Source organism: Balaenoptera ricei, chromosome 1 (genome assembly GCF_028023285.1).
Source record: "Balaenoptera ricei isolate mBalRic1 chromosome 1, mBalRic1.hap2, whole genome shotgun sequence".
In the NCBI taxonomy this organism is placed as follows: Eukaryota; Metazoa; Chordata; class Mammalia; order Artiodactyla; family Balaenopteridae; genus Balaenoptera; species Balaenoptera ricei.
In genome coordinates, this window is record NC_082639.1 from 52,974,325 (window position 1) to 52,991,649 (window position 17,325).

A 17,325-nucleotide genomic window follows, 5' to 3' on the forward strand; every position below is an offset into this window, starting at 1 on the left:
GTTTCCCTTCCCCCCCAATAAAAAAGCCTTCCATCAGAAACTGACAGCCTAAATGAAGGACATAATTGTACAGCTTATTTATTAGTGTGTCAAACTTAAAATGTAATGGTTTCATATTTCAGAATGAAAAAGTGTGTTGTGATTCATGGTTGCTGGTGACAAAATAGACAGCTCTTTTATATTACTGCACTGATCGCTGCTGATATCCCACAGTACTTTTTTCTTTTTTTTAGGGGTTCCTTTCTGTTCTCTTCCTATGCAATAGCTCCCTCTACTTGAAAATATTGGTGTAATTATAGTTTAACACTGTACTTTATTAGTGAGTTACCATGACTATTTTTACTTTCAATCCTCTTTATTAGTATGTGGTGTTATTACAACAGAGCATGTTAGAAATTTACCAAGAATCTCTTGACTTGGTAGTTGAAAAGCAAGATTTAGTTAAGAAAAGTAAAATAAGTTGTTTGAAGGCATTTTTCAAGGAATTTGCTCTATAGCCTTTGTTGATTTAAATATGGTATATTTGATTAAGATTCCATGCAGTATTGAAAATAAGCCTTGATGTCTACAACAGAGAGGTATAGAAAACTGCAGCAGAAACCTTCAAAAGAACCATCAGCCACTTCAAACAGAAATAGCCTGGAACTTGGCAAATTCTCACTTTACTAATTCCGAAGTCTTACCATTCTAACACAAAATGTGGTAGTTTCTACTTTCTCAGGAAGGGTTTAATGGAAACTAACAGTAGTAGAATCTCATGTTACTACATCTTGCCTTTATGGAACAGTATGTACATAATGAAACAGTAGGAGCAAAATAGACAAACCAAGCAAGTGATGCTAAGAGTGAGATTTATTTTTTTTCTCTCCCTTATGAAGTTTGAGGTTTAGTAATTGTATCATATACCTCCACCATTAGGACAAATAAGAGATTCTACTCAACCATAAGATTTCCACATGAATGTGTCTTTTCCACTCATAACTCTTTATTTCCAATTTGTTCTGATTATTATTATGGTGTAGAGCACAGTGGTTAAGAGAAGGGCTTAGGCGCCAGACTGTTTGAGTTTGAATCCTGGCTCTGCCACTCACCAGCTGGGTGATCTTGGCAAGTTTCCTTAACTTTCTGACCTTCAGTTTCCTCATTTGTAAAATACAGACAATAAATCTACCCACATCCTGGAATTTGTTGCAAGGATTAGCTGAATTAATGATTGTCAAGCACTTAGAACAGAGCCTGACACATAGTAAGTGCTATATACCAGTATTTGTTGAATAAAATAAAAAATAATAGTGTGGCTATAAATTGGTTTTTATTAGCCAAATGTATTTATAGAATGTCAGTGTTATCTTCTGTGCTTAATGAAAAGAAATATGGGGCCCTCCCAGTGGATGAGAGAGATTTGCACAATGGTTTTGTTCATGAAATGATATTCAGTTCCTCTGTATTAGAATAATTCTCACCTAGGGGTACCTATACCATGTCATAATTTTAGGTTATGTTATTTTTAAACATACTTTTTAAATGCAGTGGTATATGCCATGGTTTCCATGTCTTTTTGGAACTTAAGTGACTTAGCAAGAAGGTTTTATACTGGTGGAATGCCTAAGAATGCAGTATCATTTCCCATAGTACACTACTTTTGGAGCCTACTTATTGCCCAGGAGCAGTAATAGATGGGCTTGTCTTTGGTCCACAGTATGACTATGCTTAAGGATGTCAGAGATTCTTTTCCAACTCTCCCCAGATCTCTTGTGGTCCAACAAAATGTCAATCATCAAAACTTTAGAAAAGAAATTTATATGTATTGAGCACTCAGACATGCAACTGAAGTTGTTAAGGTTATGTCTTTACCTTGATACAAGCTGATATTTGTGTGGATGTATAGAGTGATATTTTAATAGATTTTGTTTTTGGAAGAATACCACCAGAATACTGGACACATAAAGTAAATAGTCAAATGAGATTTCATGAGTCAGACGTACCCTTTTCTATTGTGCTTAGCTTTATTTGCACTTTCCAGATATTGCATTTTTTTACATATTGAAGGTTTGTAGCAACCCTGTATCATTTAGATGATGGTTAGCATTTTTTAGTAATAAGGTATTTTTAAATTAAGGTATGACATTGTTTTTTTAGACATAATGTTATTGCACACTTTGTAGACTACAGTATAGTGTAAACATAACTTTTATATGCACTGGGGAAACCAAAAAACTTATGTGACTCACTTTATTGTGATTTCGCTTTATTGTAGTTGTCTGGAACCAAACCCACAATATCGCTGAGGTATAACTGTCCACATACTTGTCTTAAGGCTATATATTTGTTTTTAGGGAACTGACTCATCTTTCTTTTTTGCTTGATCCTTAGGACCCCTTAGATCCCACAAGATCAGTGATTGTGATTCGCTCCCTGGTGGCAGATGGTGTGGCAGAAAGAGGCAGAGAACTATTACCTGGAGACCGCCTGGTCTCAGTCAATGAATACTGTTTGGACAACACCACACTTGCTGAAGCTGTGGAAGTGTTGAAAGCTGTGCCACCAGGCACTGTACACCTTGGCATCTGTAAGCCTTTGGTGGTAAGTGTCGAATTTTGTTAATATAGGAAATGATAATACTATATTATTATAGGATATTGATAATATCAATAGTTGAGAACATGGATTTTGCAGACAAATACACCTGGCTTCGAATCCCTGTTCCACTGCTTACTATACATGTGTCTTTGCACAAGTTTCTTAACGTCCTTGACTTAATTTTCAGAAAAAAATGTCTACCTCATAGGATTTTGAGGATTAAAGATATTTGTTAAGTGCTTATTAGCACATTACTACATCAGTGCTAGCTGCCAACATTACTAGTCCTACTGTTACTACTTTTATCTTTATACTTTTAGCACAGACTTCTAAGTTTTCCTTACATTCCTTATGTTATAAATTAAAATAAGTATGTTTATGTGTTTTAACTTTCATTTGGGCATGATGTCGAGATGGCTTGGTAAGTTGAAATCTAGTTAACCATATCTCAGTAAGATTTTAATATGCTTTTCTGACCATCAGTGTGCCTTGTAACCCCTAGCATCTAAACTCCGATATGGTCAAGCCATCCTGAAGTCATCTTATTGTTTAATCTCATGCACTATGTCAGATCACTGTTTGTTTTTCTTTTTCTTTCTCGTTTTTTGTTCCTGCAACTTCCCTAGATCACTGTTTCTGACTGAAGTATTATTAGCTATGGTGCTCTTGTGGTTCCCCAATGTAAAAAAAATACTTGATGATAATTTTCAAGCAGCATTAAAGTATTATTGAATGTTTACTATATGTCACTCAGTATTTTAAACTCTTTACATGCACTAATTTAATCATCACAGAAACTTTAAGAGGAGGTAATCCTCTTATTACCACTACTGTGTATTGAGTTAGTCAAGACACAGAGCTGAGTAACTTATGCAAGGTGATATAACTAGTAAAGGGGAGAGTTGGAATATAAACTCAGCAGAGTGGCTTCAGACCCTGTACTCTTAGCCACAATGCTATATGTTCCTATTCTAATTTGTTGTCACAAGTTTAGTTTCATGCCGCATGTCTGAAACAGATAGCATGGTTGTAGTAGAGTGTTGGACTGGATTTCAAGAAATCGGGGCTCTGTTTCTAACTTTGCTACAAGTTAGCCCAGTGGGTCTCACATTCAATGATATGTGATAGACATAAGAATCACCTTGGAGATGGTTAAAATGCAGTTTCCCAGGTCCTACTCTTGGAGATTCTGATTTAGTGATTCTCGTCTGCTGTTCAGGAATCTGCCTCTTCAGTGAGTCACCGGCGTAGTTCTGATGCAGAATTTTTGCACTTGGAGAAACACTATACCAGTAATTCGATCATAGGTACAGCACTTTTCTGAGCCTACTTTTTCATTTCTGAAAAGACTAAAAAAGACTAGAGAATTCATAAGATCTTTCTTAACTCTAAAATTCTTTTATTCTGTGCAATATATTAGCACACTACAAGTGTTCATATAGATAAATAGGTATACAGATAGAGATCTGTCTGTATAGATATCGTTACATATGTTCATTTATAGACATAGAGTCATGTATTACACATAGTATTTTTGCATTGGGGAACCTCACATGACCTTCATATATTACTTTATTATTCTTCACATATTATACATCAAGATGCCTATATATTACACCTATCAGACACTTTAAACATTTTGAAATGGAATATAGCACATAGCTAAGTCAAATTCTTGACTTTATATTGTGTATTTGGTGTGTGAGTGTTGCCATAGTCAGTATATACCATGAGATACCCAGTTTGATTTTTGGACAAATTAAGGAGGGGAAACTTAATATTTTTATGGGGACCTCATCTTGGTATTTTGGATTGTGACAAGAACTTTGTCTAGATTTTCCCTGATGATTATTTGCCTGATTATTTGGGTTACCAGAGAAAGTCCCAACTATTTATGATCTATAGGACCTAAACAGTGTGATTTTACTTTGAAGCAATTGAAGGAAGTCTCAGGCAGTGTAAAGAACAGAACTTAGTAACAACTGGCTGTGGATTCCTGTGCTATTTCTGGAAGAGGTAGAGCTGCACAAACCTCGGGGCCTTGGAGCCTTGCTCTGAGAGGATTTTGGAACACAGTAATTGTGAGGTGGACCTTTGCCTAGGCTTCCCTCAGTGAATAGAAGGCTGCCGGGTTGCTGGGAAGTGGGAGGCTAGTGAAGGAATGAGAGAAGGTCACTTTCAAGACTTAGAAATTTTTAGTGGAATCACCACTAAGTAATTCCTTCCTTAACATCTGGGTTCTTTTAGCACAACTGTCTGTGAGCTGTAAATAGTAATGCATGGATCTTCTCTGAGGTCTCTCTGTCTCTCTCTCTCATGGTCCGGTTGGTGGCCACTTATCTCATCACTTAATGTTTGCTGAGCATTTGCTCAGTCCTCAGGAGAACCGGAGAGAGAGTATGAATAAGAAGGTCCAAAGTCAAGTTGGAGCAGAAAGACTATGAATATGTAACAGGAGAATAGAATTATTTTTTATTAAGTCTTGTACCATATAGATATGTACTATCTATATAATATAGGTGTTCTATAATCTTGCATTATAGTCTTATATAGAAACTTATTATCTATATAGTTTCATGTTAACCAGAAACGTGACTTACTTTCTCTTTTCTACAAAGTCACCTCAGATGTCACAGATAAAAACTGACTTTAAAAAGTTCATTGTAGGGCTTCCCTGGTGGCGCAGTGGTTGAGAATCTGCCTGCCAGTGCAGGGGACACGGGTTCGAGCCCTGGTCTGAGAAGATCCCACATGCCGCGGAGCAATTAGGCCCGTGAGCCACAACTACTGAGCCTGCGCGTCTGGAGCCTGTGCTCCGCAACAAGAGAGGCCGCAATAGTTACAGGCTCGCGCACCATGATGAAGAGTGTCCCCCACTTGCTGCAAATAGAGAAAGCCCTCGCACAGAAACGAAGACCCAACACAGCCATAAATAAATAAATAAATTTAAAAAAAAAAAAGTTCATTGTATCTTCAGAACTCACAGGACAGAGCTGGCAGTGGAGTTCTTGAGCCAGACACCTGTGGGATTTTGCTTAGTTCTGTGATTTGCAAAGCTGTGTGTCCTTGGGCCAGTTATTTAACCTCACCAGCTCCCACTTGGGATCACAAATCATGGTAGCTGAGATCACAGGCTCTAGAGCCAGACAGCCAGGGCTCAAATTCTGGGTGTGTAACTGACTAGTTATGTACCTTTGAGCAAATTACTGTGCCTGTGTTACTCATCTGTAAAATGAGGTTAATAAGAGCACCTACTTCTTAGAATATGTATTAATATATTAATAAATATATTAAATGAATTGATATATTTAAAGTGCTAAAGCCTGTGCCTGTGAGATATATATCTATTTGATGTTATTTTCATGTAAGTATAAAAATCCTGACCTAATAGAATTGCTGTAAAGATTAAGCTGAGACAAAGCACGTAAAAGTGTTTACCATAGATTTTGATGTATAGCTAGGACTTGATAAATTGTAGCTGTGTTATTACCTGGGACTGATGCTGAGCTGGGGAGCATCATGATGATTGTCCCTCTTCTGATGGAGAGTGGCTACCCTGTACCATTGTTAAATATTTTGAGTATCACCCTGTATAAACTTAGGTGTTTCTTAATGTTAAGGTCTCTTCCTGGGAAAGTGATTTTTTCTTTAAGGAATACCTAAAAAGAATAAAAAGTTTGAGAAGCTTTGACCTGAACATGGCTTTTTTTGGTTATTAAAGAAAAATTTGGTCTCATAAAACAATTTACATAAATTTTATTGTGTACTTGCATTTAATGGAAAGATGAGAATTAATCTGAAAAGCGTTTGAAACTAAGATATTTTCTTCATTACAAAAGTACTTCTTTGGTTGCCAGAGTTGGGGGCTGGGGGTGGGCAAAATAGGTGAAGGTGGTCAAAAGATACAAATCTCCAGTTATAAGTCCTAAGGATGTAAGGTATAGCATGGTGACTATAGTTAACAACACTGTATTGTATATTTGAAATTTGAAATGTTAACTAAACTTATCGTGGTGATTATTTTGCAACATATACGTCTACCAAATCATTATGTTGTACACTTAAAACTAATATAATGTTATATGTCAATTAGAACTCAATAAAAGTTTCATGGTTGACAAAAACAGTTCTTCAGTCATGCTAAAATAATTAACAATTAAAAGTGCTTCTATTTTCAGGAAGGTGATAAAGAGGAAGAAAATCGTATTTTACATTCAAACAATAATGAAGACAAGACTGAAATTTCAGGAACAGTTCATGATATAAATTCATCTTTAATACTTGAAGCACCCAAGGTATTTAGTACATTTATTTCCCAAGTAAACAGTTGCTATTATAAAGAAGACAAAAGCTTGTTCTCACTCTCTTGGCTAAATAGATACAAATTAAATAATATCCCCCTTATTAATTTTTTTTATTGCAGATATTTATTTATTTATTTTTGGCTGCAGTGCGTGACATGCGGGATCTTAGATCCCCGACCGGGGTCAAACCCGTGTCCCCTGCAGTGGAAGCGCAGATTCTTAACCCCTGGACCTCCAGGGAAGTCCCTATTAATTTTTTTAAAACTGAAATCTTTTCTCTCTTGTATCACATTGCCTCCATAAATGACATAGCCCAGGTATAAGGCATTTTCAAAGAACAACCATACCTCATTTTTTATCACTAATATACTCTTAAAATTTTGAGGGTAGAACATATTTTTGAAAATAGACCTGCATTTAAAAAAAAAATGCCGTAGAATAAGAGCTATACAGGTCTTCTTATTGAATACTTTGTAAAGAAAAGAGTTATTTAGTCAAACCTTACTTTATGCTTTAATATTAGAAAGTATATTTTGAAGCTTTTCCCTTTTTATTCTTAAAATGAATTGTGTTTATTTTGCTTCTTGCAGTTAGAGTATGGTTTTGCTTTACTTGGTAACAACTGTCTTGATATTCTTTACATAGTTTGTTGACAGTGTCTAAAGCTGATATGTAGTCCCGTAATGTCCATTATATTTTTTTAGTTTAAACATTTTTTGTTACAATTTCATAACGGTGTGACATGTTTAAATATGCCTTCTAAATGCAGTTTTTTCTTTTTTTGAAATAACTAGGTTACAGTATTTGGTATAGTATATTAATTTAAAAGTGTCACTGCAATGATGTCTAGCTGAAAGTGAGGAAGCATTGGGAAGGAGTAGATTCATTTCAGGAATTTACATTTATTGATACTTAATGAATAGGACTTAAAATAGGAAATGTCATTGATCCCTTAGAGGGAATTGGGCCTCATTGTGCCCAGCACCCTAAGGTGCCTTGGAGTTATGTCAAAGGCTCAGCAGATCCATATATTCCTCAAGCGTTACCTAGGAACTCAACAAAGTTTCTGCTCATGCATGACTATCTATCTTCAGTTTTATGTACTTGCTCTTCTGATTAGTGAAGTATGAATTAATTGAAGAGCATACTGTATTCATTCCTTTTGTTTTATTTTATTAACGCAGATGCAAAAATAAATTTCTATTAAGTGGTATATTATAAAAGAGTCATACTCAAAGTAGTTGAGACATATTCCCCATATCTTTAGTTTATAGAGAATGTTTTGTAAACGTTCAAATAACCATTAATGTCTTTTGAGTTACATAAACCTGAAAATCCTGACCTTTTAAGTCTTTGCTTTCTTAAGTGATAGTATGAAGTGCATCCATATTTATGTATTATTTTTTATATGAGATGCAGGAGTTAAATATTCAATGTAGCAATTTAACAAAATTCCTATTTCTGACTGAGAATTTTAAGGCAGTTGATGTATAGTGAACCTTTCAGACTAGTCAGTCACCTTGCCAAAGGCAGATTTTTGCCTCTTGTTGTTTGTTTCTTTTCAGGGTTGAGGCTTGTGTGGCAGTGAGATTGTATTTCTTCTCATTTGTAATGGAGAGCTGTCAGGTTAACCATGCATTGTCATGTAATACCGTCATTGCAGTTACGTCAAGGGTTAATTTTCCAGTTAATGTGTAGGGTGCAGCTTTAATACAGACGTAGTTTAAAGTTTTTTTGCAATTTTTATTCACAGGGATTTAGAGATGAGCCCTATTTTAAAGAAGAGCTTGTGGATGAACCATTTCTAGATTTGGGAAAGGCTTTCCAGTCCCAACAAAAAGTGGTAGACAATAGTAAGGAGGCCTGGGAAATGCTTGAATTTATGGCGCCTAGATTGCAGGAAATGGGTGAAGAAAGAGAAATGCTTGTTGATGAAGAATATGAGCTCTATCAAAACCGCTTTCAGTCCATGGAATCGTATCCCTCATCGCACATTCAAGAGGCTGCTCCTGTTCCATCCATGAAGGAGCTGCACTTTGGTACACAGTGGTACCAGGATTGTGAACTGCCTGAGCCTCAAGAAGCCAGGTCCACGATGAGCGTGTATTCCCAGGAGATGCAGCAGTGTGGCTGTAGCACTGAAAAGATGGTAAGGGATTAGAGCACATCTTCCACATCCTCCCTGACTCCTCCCTCCCTATCTCTGTCCACAAGTCATACAGCTTTCAAACAAATGAACAAAATTCAATGGGTCTTTTCATCATAAATCATTTTTTCCAAAATGTACCATACAGTGTGTTGCTTTAAGTAAACCTCATCATTTCTGTGTTATGTAACTTCTGGCTGGAGTTAATAAACTGTAGTTGCCTTGCTTTTATGGTGGGTTTTATTTTTGTTTACCTTGCTTTTTTAGTGATGTTTTTCTCCTAATGACCGATTTCAAGGAAGAGTTCTTTTGCCATTTGTGATTTTCTTTTAAAAAATTCTGTCAGGGAGACACAGCTCTGTATTTCTCACATAATGTATTTGTCAAGGAAAATCAAGGCAAAATTGTTTAAAGATTTATCCTTGTTTCTGTCTTGCTTATCCACACTGTTCTCTGTATTATATATGATACTAAATAGAAAGTCACTGAACTCTAGAAGATTATCTTTACATTTGTGATACTACCTGTTGACAACTTGGCAGGAAAGCATTATATTTTAATAGGTTTGCCCTTGCTATTAAATCACCAATAAGTTTTTTTAAAAATCAAATTAGAGTTAACTGGTCACCAATTGGAATCTTTCATTAGGGATATTTTTAATGTTTTATTTTTGTTTGTTTATTTCTTTCCCCAAATTAACTTCCAAGCAAATGAAAAGAAAGTTTTTGTATGGGGTACATAGCAGTGTGTTCAGGTGCAGTACAGTGCCCTCCTCACTGAGGTCAGCAACTTCCCTGCAGTGATGTGCAAAGTAGCCTTCATTTGCTCTCTCACAGGCAGATAGAGCTGGGTTTTTTCCTTGCCTCCCTTAGATCTTCCTACATTTATCCTTTTTGCAAATGCTTGTGGGTCCCGCTGCTATGCAAGATGCTGTATTTATGTATTTAAGGAACCCCAGAGGATTACCCCTGGTAGTGGACTCTGGGCAGTCTACCAGCGAACAGATTTTTGGGATTATGTGACTAATGTGGGAAGAGGTGACATCGAAATCACCTGGTATGTTGCCACTGACATTGGTTCTTTCTATCTCTGCCAGTCCCACTCCTATGTCTGTAAGTGCTTGACCTCAAACAGAATAGTCAGTTATATGGAGCAAGTTAGTAATTGCAGGTTATTGAATGTTCATAAATACTGTCTTCTTGTGGCTGTTTTCTTCCATTAAAAATAAATTTTTCTATTTACCCCAATATAAGGCAACCTAAAATATAGGCCCATTTTAATATACAAACTTTTAGGGATATAGATGAAATAGTCAAATGTATATTAATAATATTTACTTTATAAATTTAGTTAAGGATTCCTGTTTTAAAACCTATAAAATATCAATTTTTTTGCCTGTTCTCACATTTAATGATAGAATTTTATTCAAATTCTTTCAATGCATATTAATGCCAGAATCTATATTATTACTAGAATCACTTTTTGATCTTTCAACACTGTTCTTCAACTATACCATCTTCATTTTCATCTCGGTCGTTTCAGATACAGTAATTTTTGAATCCATATTGTCAGTCAAAATTTTATTCTGATCTCAAGCATCATTTGCATAATATTAGGTTTTTTAAAAATTCCTCTTCTAAGTTTATATTGATGATTTTCACAGTGTAACCACTGCCTCTATTGTTTATCAAAGTGCTCTTTATAAAGCTTGTTTAAACAGCGTTCAGTGCTCACAGTTTGAAGGACATGCATCTTAATCACTAACTCTGTTAAATTTCCCAGCTTTCTTATTCTGTGATGTAACATGTATAGGCTCCCTAAACTGGCATTGATTAAGATTGTTTCAACCCTAATGTGTCTTACCTAAACAGTATTTTATTTTCTTTAAATAATTATATGTTCTTGCTTTGAGCATTAACTCTTTTTTTAATTTTTAATTTTTACTGAAATATAGTTGATTTACAATGTGTTAATTACTGCAGTATAGCAAAGTGATTCAGCTATACATATATATACACATTTTTTAATATTCTTTTCCATTATGGAAAATATAAAATATCATCATAAGATATTGAATCTAGTTCTCTGTGCTATACAGTAGGACCTTGTTGTTTATCCATTCCATATATAAAAGCTTACATCTGCTAACCCCAGCCTTCCACTCCATCTCTCCCCCAAACCCCTCCCCTTTGGCAACCACCAGTCTGTTCTCTATGTCCATGATTTTGTTTCTGTTTCATAGATAGGTTCATTTGTTTCATATTTTAGATTCCACATATAAGTGATATCATGTGGTATTTGTCTTTCTCTTTCTGACTTAGTTCACTTAGTATGATAATCTCTAGGTCCGTCCATGTTGCTGTAGATGGCATTATTTCATTCTTTTTTATGGCTGACTAATATTCCATTGTATATATGTGCCACATCTTCTCTATCCATTCATCTGTTGATAGACATTTAGGTTGTTTCCATGTCTTGGCTACTGAGAATAGTGCTGCTGTGAACATAGGGGTTGATGCACCTTTTTGAATTAGAGTTTTGCCCAGATATATGGGCATTAGCTCTTTTCCTCCCTTCCCCACACCCAGCAGTGATGACAGTGTATGGGAGGAAAAACCCTTTTTCCTCTACCCTCCTAGGCTCCTCTGGCTGGGGTCCTGGAAATCAAGCTGACAAAAGACAGATTAAGAAAAGAAAAACCGTTTATTAACACCTGCATCATGCATATACACAGAAGAAACTCAGTGATGATTCACTCAAAGGAGGGGTTAGAACTTGAGCTTATACAGCATCTTAACAAAGAACAGTGAATTTGTAGAGAAGTGACAAGACAAAGGAAAAGGGATTTAGGCTTTTAGGGTCAGCATACTGTGGGAAGGTAAATATATGGGGGGAATTGATGGAAGATAAGGATTGTTTTAGTAAGGTTTGTCATGTACATCTCTCTTAGTGCCATCTCTGAGCTGAAGAGTCTAGAGTCATCTCTGGTGATTGAGAATCAGGGGAGGATAGGAAGCTTTTCTGAGTTCACTCTTTTTCTTCAGTTCAAAATAATCCTTATGCCAAAGTGACATATTTCTGGGTGGAATATTCTGATCCCCTGTAACAGTTGTACCCACATGATCAGGATGGGCTTGGATCTTTATTTGCCTTTCTCTCATTATGGTGGATCCAGTGATGATACTTTAATATAATAAGCCCTGAGTGGGTAGATTTTAAAAACACAGTCAAATACCTTACAAATATGTAATTCCCAATACTCTTCTATTTAGAGGATGCCCTCCAAAAAGGTAGAGGAACATTATCACTTCTGTCTTCATTGTAATATCCATTTTGGGTTACAGATATAGCTATATTTGTGGAGTGCAAATAGTACCCAACTACTTATAAGTTTATCATTCTCTACCACCCTGTTACTCCATTTTAGTTGAAGGGTGAAGCCATCAAGATTTATAGATCTGGTTCTTTATTTTTAATTGTGATAAAATACACATTACATAAAGTTGACCTTTTAAGCATTTTTAGGCTTATAGTTCCTGTGGCATTAATACACTCACATTATTGTACAACCATTACCACCATCCGTCTCCAGAACTTTTTCATCTTCCCAAATTGAAACTCTGTACACACTAAGCAATAACTGCTCATTCTCACCTTCCCTCATCCTCTGGCAACCAACCACAATTCTACTTTCTGTCTCTAAAAATTTGACTACTCAAAGCACCTCATGTAAGTGGGATCATACAATATTTAGCCTTTTGTGTCTGGCTTATTTCACTTAGCATGATGTCTTCAAGGTTCATACATGTATCGTGTCAGCGTTTTCTCACTTTTTGAGGCTGAATAACATTCCACTGAAGGTATATATACCACCTTTTGTTTACTCATTCATCAGCTGATGGACATCTGGACTGTTTCTATCTTTGGCTATTGTGAACAATGCTGCTGTGGACACTGGTATACAAATATTTGTTCAAAAACCAAATTTTGGGTGCTCTACACCCAGAAGTGAAATTGCAAGATCATATGGTAATTCTGTTTAATTTTTTTAGGAATCATCATACTGTTTTCCATAGAAGCTGTACCATTTTCATTTCTGCCGGCAATGCATAAGTTTTCTAATTTCTCTACATGCTCGCCAACACTTGTTTTCTGTTTTTTAAATAGGTGTGAAGTGGTAGCTCACTGTGGTTTTGATTTGTATTTCTCTGTTAGTGACCTTGAGCAGCTTTTCATGTGCTTGTTGGCGATCTTCAAATATCCTTTGGAGAAATGTCTAAGTCCTTTGCCCTTTTTTAAAACATCTTGATTCTTTTTGCCTGAGGATTAGTTACCTGAGAATAATTTTATGTTTTTATTTTCTTCTCTATTTAGAAAAAAACTGAATTGATTTTTTTTAAAATTTTATTTATTTATTTATTTATGGCTGTGTTGGGTCTTCATTTCTGTGCGAGGGCTTTCTCTAGTTGTGGCAAGTGGGGGCCACCCTTCATCGCGGTGTGCGGGCCTCTCACTATCGCGGCCTCTCTTGTTGCGGAGCACAGGCTCCAGACGCGCAGGCTCAGCAATTGTGGCTCACAGGCCTAGTCGCTCCGTGGCATGTGGGATCTTCCCAGACCAGGGCTCGAACCCGTGTCCCCTGCATTGGCAGGCAGATTCTCAACCACTGCGCCACCAGGGAAGCCCCCTGAATTGATTTTTCTAAAGATTTAACCTTTCATACCCACTGTATTGAAATCTCAGATTTAGGCATCAATTCTTATTCCTCAGTTACATAATTGCCATTCACTTAAAAAAAAAAAAATCCAGACAGTTCAAAAATTGTTGTAAAATTTCTTCTTTTTAAGTACTCAGTGGCTGCCATCTCTTCCTGACTCCCTTCTCTAATAAGTTCTTCTTGCTTATTTTATTCTAGGCAACTAAGTAGTCATATTTCCTTTCTCACCTCTTTTTAATATTTGAGTTGAATTCTATATACTGTAGCCTCCTTTGGGTATCTGGTACAGTTATGTACTCAATTATATTCATAATCTATTTGATAAAATCTAGCAGTATTTGGTACATCAGTTTATGAGAGGTTCTTTTCTTATCATTGAAGTATGACCAGTTTAACCATGAAAAAACATGGACTGTTGTAAAAAATATAATTCATTTTTTTGTTTCGAACAACCTAAATTTCCAACAATAGAGAATAACATAGTGTTATTCACCTTAAATGAGTTAAGGTAAATGCCTATGGTGGCCATAATGTTGTCATTTAATTTCATGCATATAAATGTTTTTAAATATCATAATAAAATACATCAATGAAAATTGTATGTTCTGGAAGATTGTAACTTTGGAAAACCATAAAAGACCTGTGTAAAAGGAAGACAAGGAAAGTGTAATAACTTTTGACTGTGCTTACCTGTAGGTTTTAGGTTCGGGGAACAGGTTGTTCACTAGGCAGATGAGAGTGTCAGGGAGGGCATAGCAAAGGCTTAGAACTATGAAAATTCCCCAGGTGTTTCCAGATCAACAATGAAGCTATTTAAGTTGTGCTCCAGCATGATCCAGGACATAATGAGTATCAACCATTGACCTTGCTTGACTGGATAGATTTTTATTCCTCTGCCTTGGTGAATGTTTATTTAAATCTACTTATTAATGTTTATAAAACAATTTTTTTTTGTTGTTAAAAAATCCAGTGTTTGGAAAAAACAGATTTTACTAGCCTGTACTCTTGCAGATATTAAGTTACTAACATTTGTTACTGCTTACCACAGTATAAACCGTTACTTGAGAAGGCTTGTTTGCAGGGCCAGTTTTCCGCTATCATTATGATCTGGATTGAACAACATTATGGTGTTCCACATTTTATCATAAAGTACTAATGCATTTCTGTTTTTCTTCCTCTTGAGATGAAAGAAAACTTTGGCATCGATTCCCTATCCTCCATACCCTCAACTGAAGGAAACAGTCAACAAAGCAGATTTGATGATCTGGAAAATCTTAATTCGTTAACGAAAAGTAGTCTGGATTTAGGTTTGTGATTTTCGTTTCTCATAAACACAAATTACATTATTTTGCAATCTTTCAGTTTTATTTGTATATATGATGAATTTTACCGTCACATTTTCATTCATTATAATGTTTTGAATTGAAATCTGCTTATTAATCTGCTTCAAAATATCCGGAAAAATAATGTGAATCATATTTGAACTTAGAGCTTTCAGATTCTGTTTTCTGAGAGAGCTGCATTTTCCCTGCCTCATTTTGCTTTTTATTAGCTTTATGGATTAAAACTATAACTACGGCCTAATGCCGAATCTGAAATAGGTCTCTACTAATATATATTAAAATCTCGGATACTATTAAGTGATACTGTTAGCTCATTGAATGGGGTTGTTAAATATTAATAAAGAGACATATTTTAAACATTTATGAAACATTTTTATAGCCATATATTACAGTCAATTTTGGTACATTAATAACTTAGTTTCCATTAAAGAATCCTAAAAGTATAGTGCTTCTCCTTGCCTCTTCCCATATTGATTCTTATATATTTTTGAAAACTTGACTTTAAAAAATAATCTTTCCGCATCTAACACTGCAATATTTAATGTCGTAATATTAAGATCCTTAGGTGAGCCTGGTAAGTTCTTTCATAGCATTGGGATTTATAGAGCCATTGTTCAGGATTTATGCTGTCCTTCACCTGTTTTGACTCTACTTATAGGAAAAGTCTTTCTCTGTGGGCAGTTCTTGTGTTGTATGGTAATATGCTGTTAGGAGAGAGAGATAGCTACAGAAAAGTTATGTAACCGTTTTTTATGAATTCAACATTCTGTCAAATAAAAATCTAAAGAATGGAATTCTTAATGTGGTTAAAGATTGAAGGCATCTGTGAGATGATAACAATTGCCAGTTCCCTGTAGGTCAGAACACATCATGAATTATTAATTTAAAAAGAAAATTAGGATAGTCAATTTTGAATATCTAAGATTAAATAAGTCTATTCAATTTTTCTTAATGTATAACTGATTGTGACTAGGAGAAAAATGGGATTTTTCACCAAAACTCTCCTGGTATACTTTTTTTTTTTTTTTTTAATTCACCACATTTCTGTATCCTCTGACTATTAAATACTTAGAGAAGATTTATGGCACAAATGAATTCATAAATGAATTAATGGTCCATATCTGTTTGATTACCGTTGATACTTTATAGCCATATAAGCACTATTTTGGACCAGATAATTCTGTTGTAGAGGGCTTACCTGTGCATTGTAAGATGTTCGCAGCCTCCCTGCCTTCTAACCCTAGATTCATTGGTATTCCCAGTCATGATCAAAATCAAAATGTCTTCAGACATTGCCAAATGTCCCTTGGGAGACAAAATTGCCCTGGTTGAGAATCATTCACTGTTTTATACCGTCAGGATTGAAAGGAATAGACTAGAAATATGGGGTGGGTGTTTGTGAGGAAGGGCAGTGGAGTTGGGAAAAACATAGGGAAAGGGATTTTGTCCTCATGGGATGATCCAGTCTTCCTCTGAGCCCTGCTCTGGGTATCATCTAAGTGCCTCCAAAGTTACTTCCTCTGCCTTCTGCTGCCTGTATGTGTTTCCTAGGGCTGCTGTAGCAAAGAGCCACAAACTTGGTGGCTTAAAACAACAGAAGTTAATTCTCTCACTGTTCTGGAGTCCAGAAGTCCTAAATTAAGATGCTGTGCTCCTTCTGAGAGCTCTAGGGAAGAATCTGTTCTTTGCCTTGTCCAGCTTCAGGTGGCCCCAGCGTCCTTTGGCTTGCGGCTGCAGCATTCTGATCTCTGCCTCCATCCTCACGTGGCCCTCTCCTCTTCTCCCTATCCATGTCTTCTCTTCTTTTCTCTCTTATAAGGACACCTGCTGTTGGATTTAGGGCCCACTTGGATAATCCAGGATGGTCTCATTTCAAGATACTTAATTTAATTACATCTGCAAAGCCCTTTTTTCCATATAAGTTCTCATTTATAGGTTCTGTGGCAGGGATATATATATTTTAGGTGGGCCATCATTCAACCCACCATACTGCCTTAATCTAATATTTGACAAGGCCCTGGGAATTTATTTTTGGAGATTATAGCTTTGGGAATTAAGCTACGCTTGTATACCTTAGGCCTGTCCTCACTAAAAGAGTGTTCATAACCACGTGCTTTTTGGAAAAATTTTTGAGAGCTGCCAGAATGCTGTGTGGCAGGTGTGAGTACTTGGGTTCGTGCTAACCATGGGTGGACTAAGAAATTATTGGTACAGAGGCAATATAGTTTCAGTCCC

General features: G+C 35.9%; 1 protein-coding gene across 12 annotated transcripts in view; it reads left to right on the top strand.

Annotated features, from left to right (window-relative positions):
* PATJ (PATJ crumbs cell polarity complex component) overlaps positions 1–17,325 on the top strand; it is a 352,223-nt gene that overhangs the window by 95,579 nt on the left and 239,319 nt on the right. For all 12 annotated transcript variants that reach the window (XM_059923762.1, XM_059923772.1, XM_059923791.1 and 9 more), the window contains exons 18-21: positions 2,374–2,583; positions 6,759–6,875; positions 8,638–9,033; positions 14,931–15,054. In XM_059923762.1, coding sequence (XP_059779745.1) covers positions 2,374–2,583; positions 6,759–6,875; positions 8,638–9,033; positions 14,931–15,054 — 847 coding nt within the window. The remainder of the gene's footprint in view (positions 1–2,373; positions 2,584–6,758; positions 6,876–8,637; positions 9,034–14,930; positions 15,055–17,325) is intronic.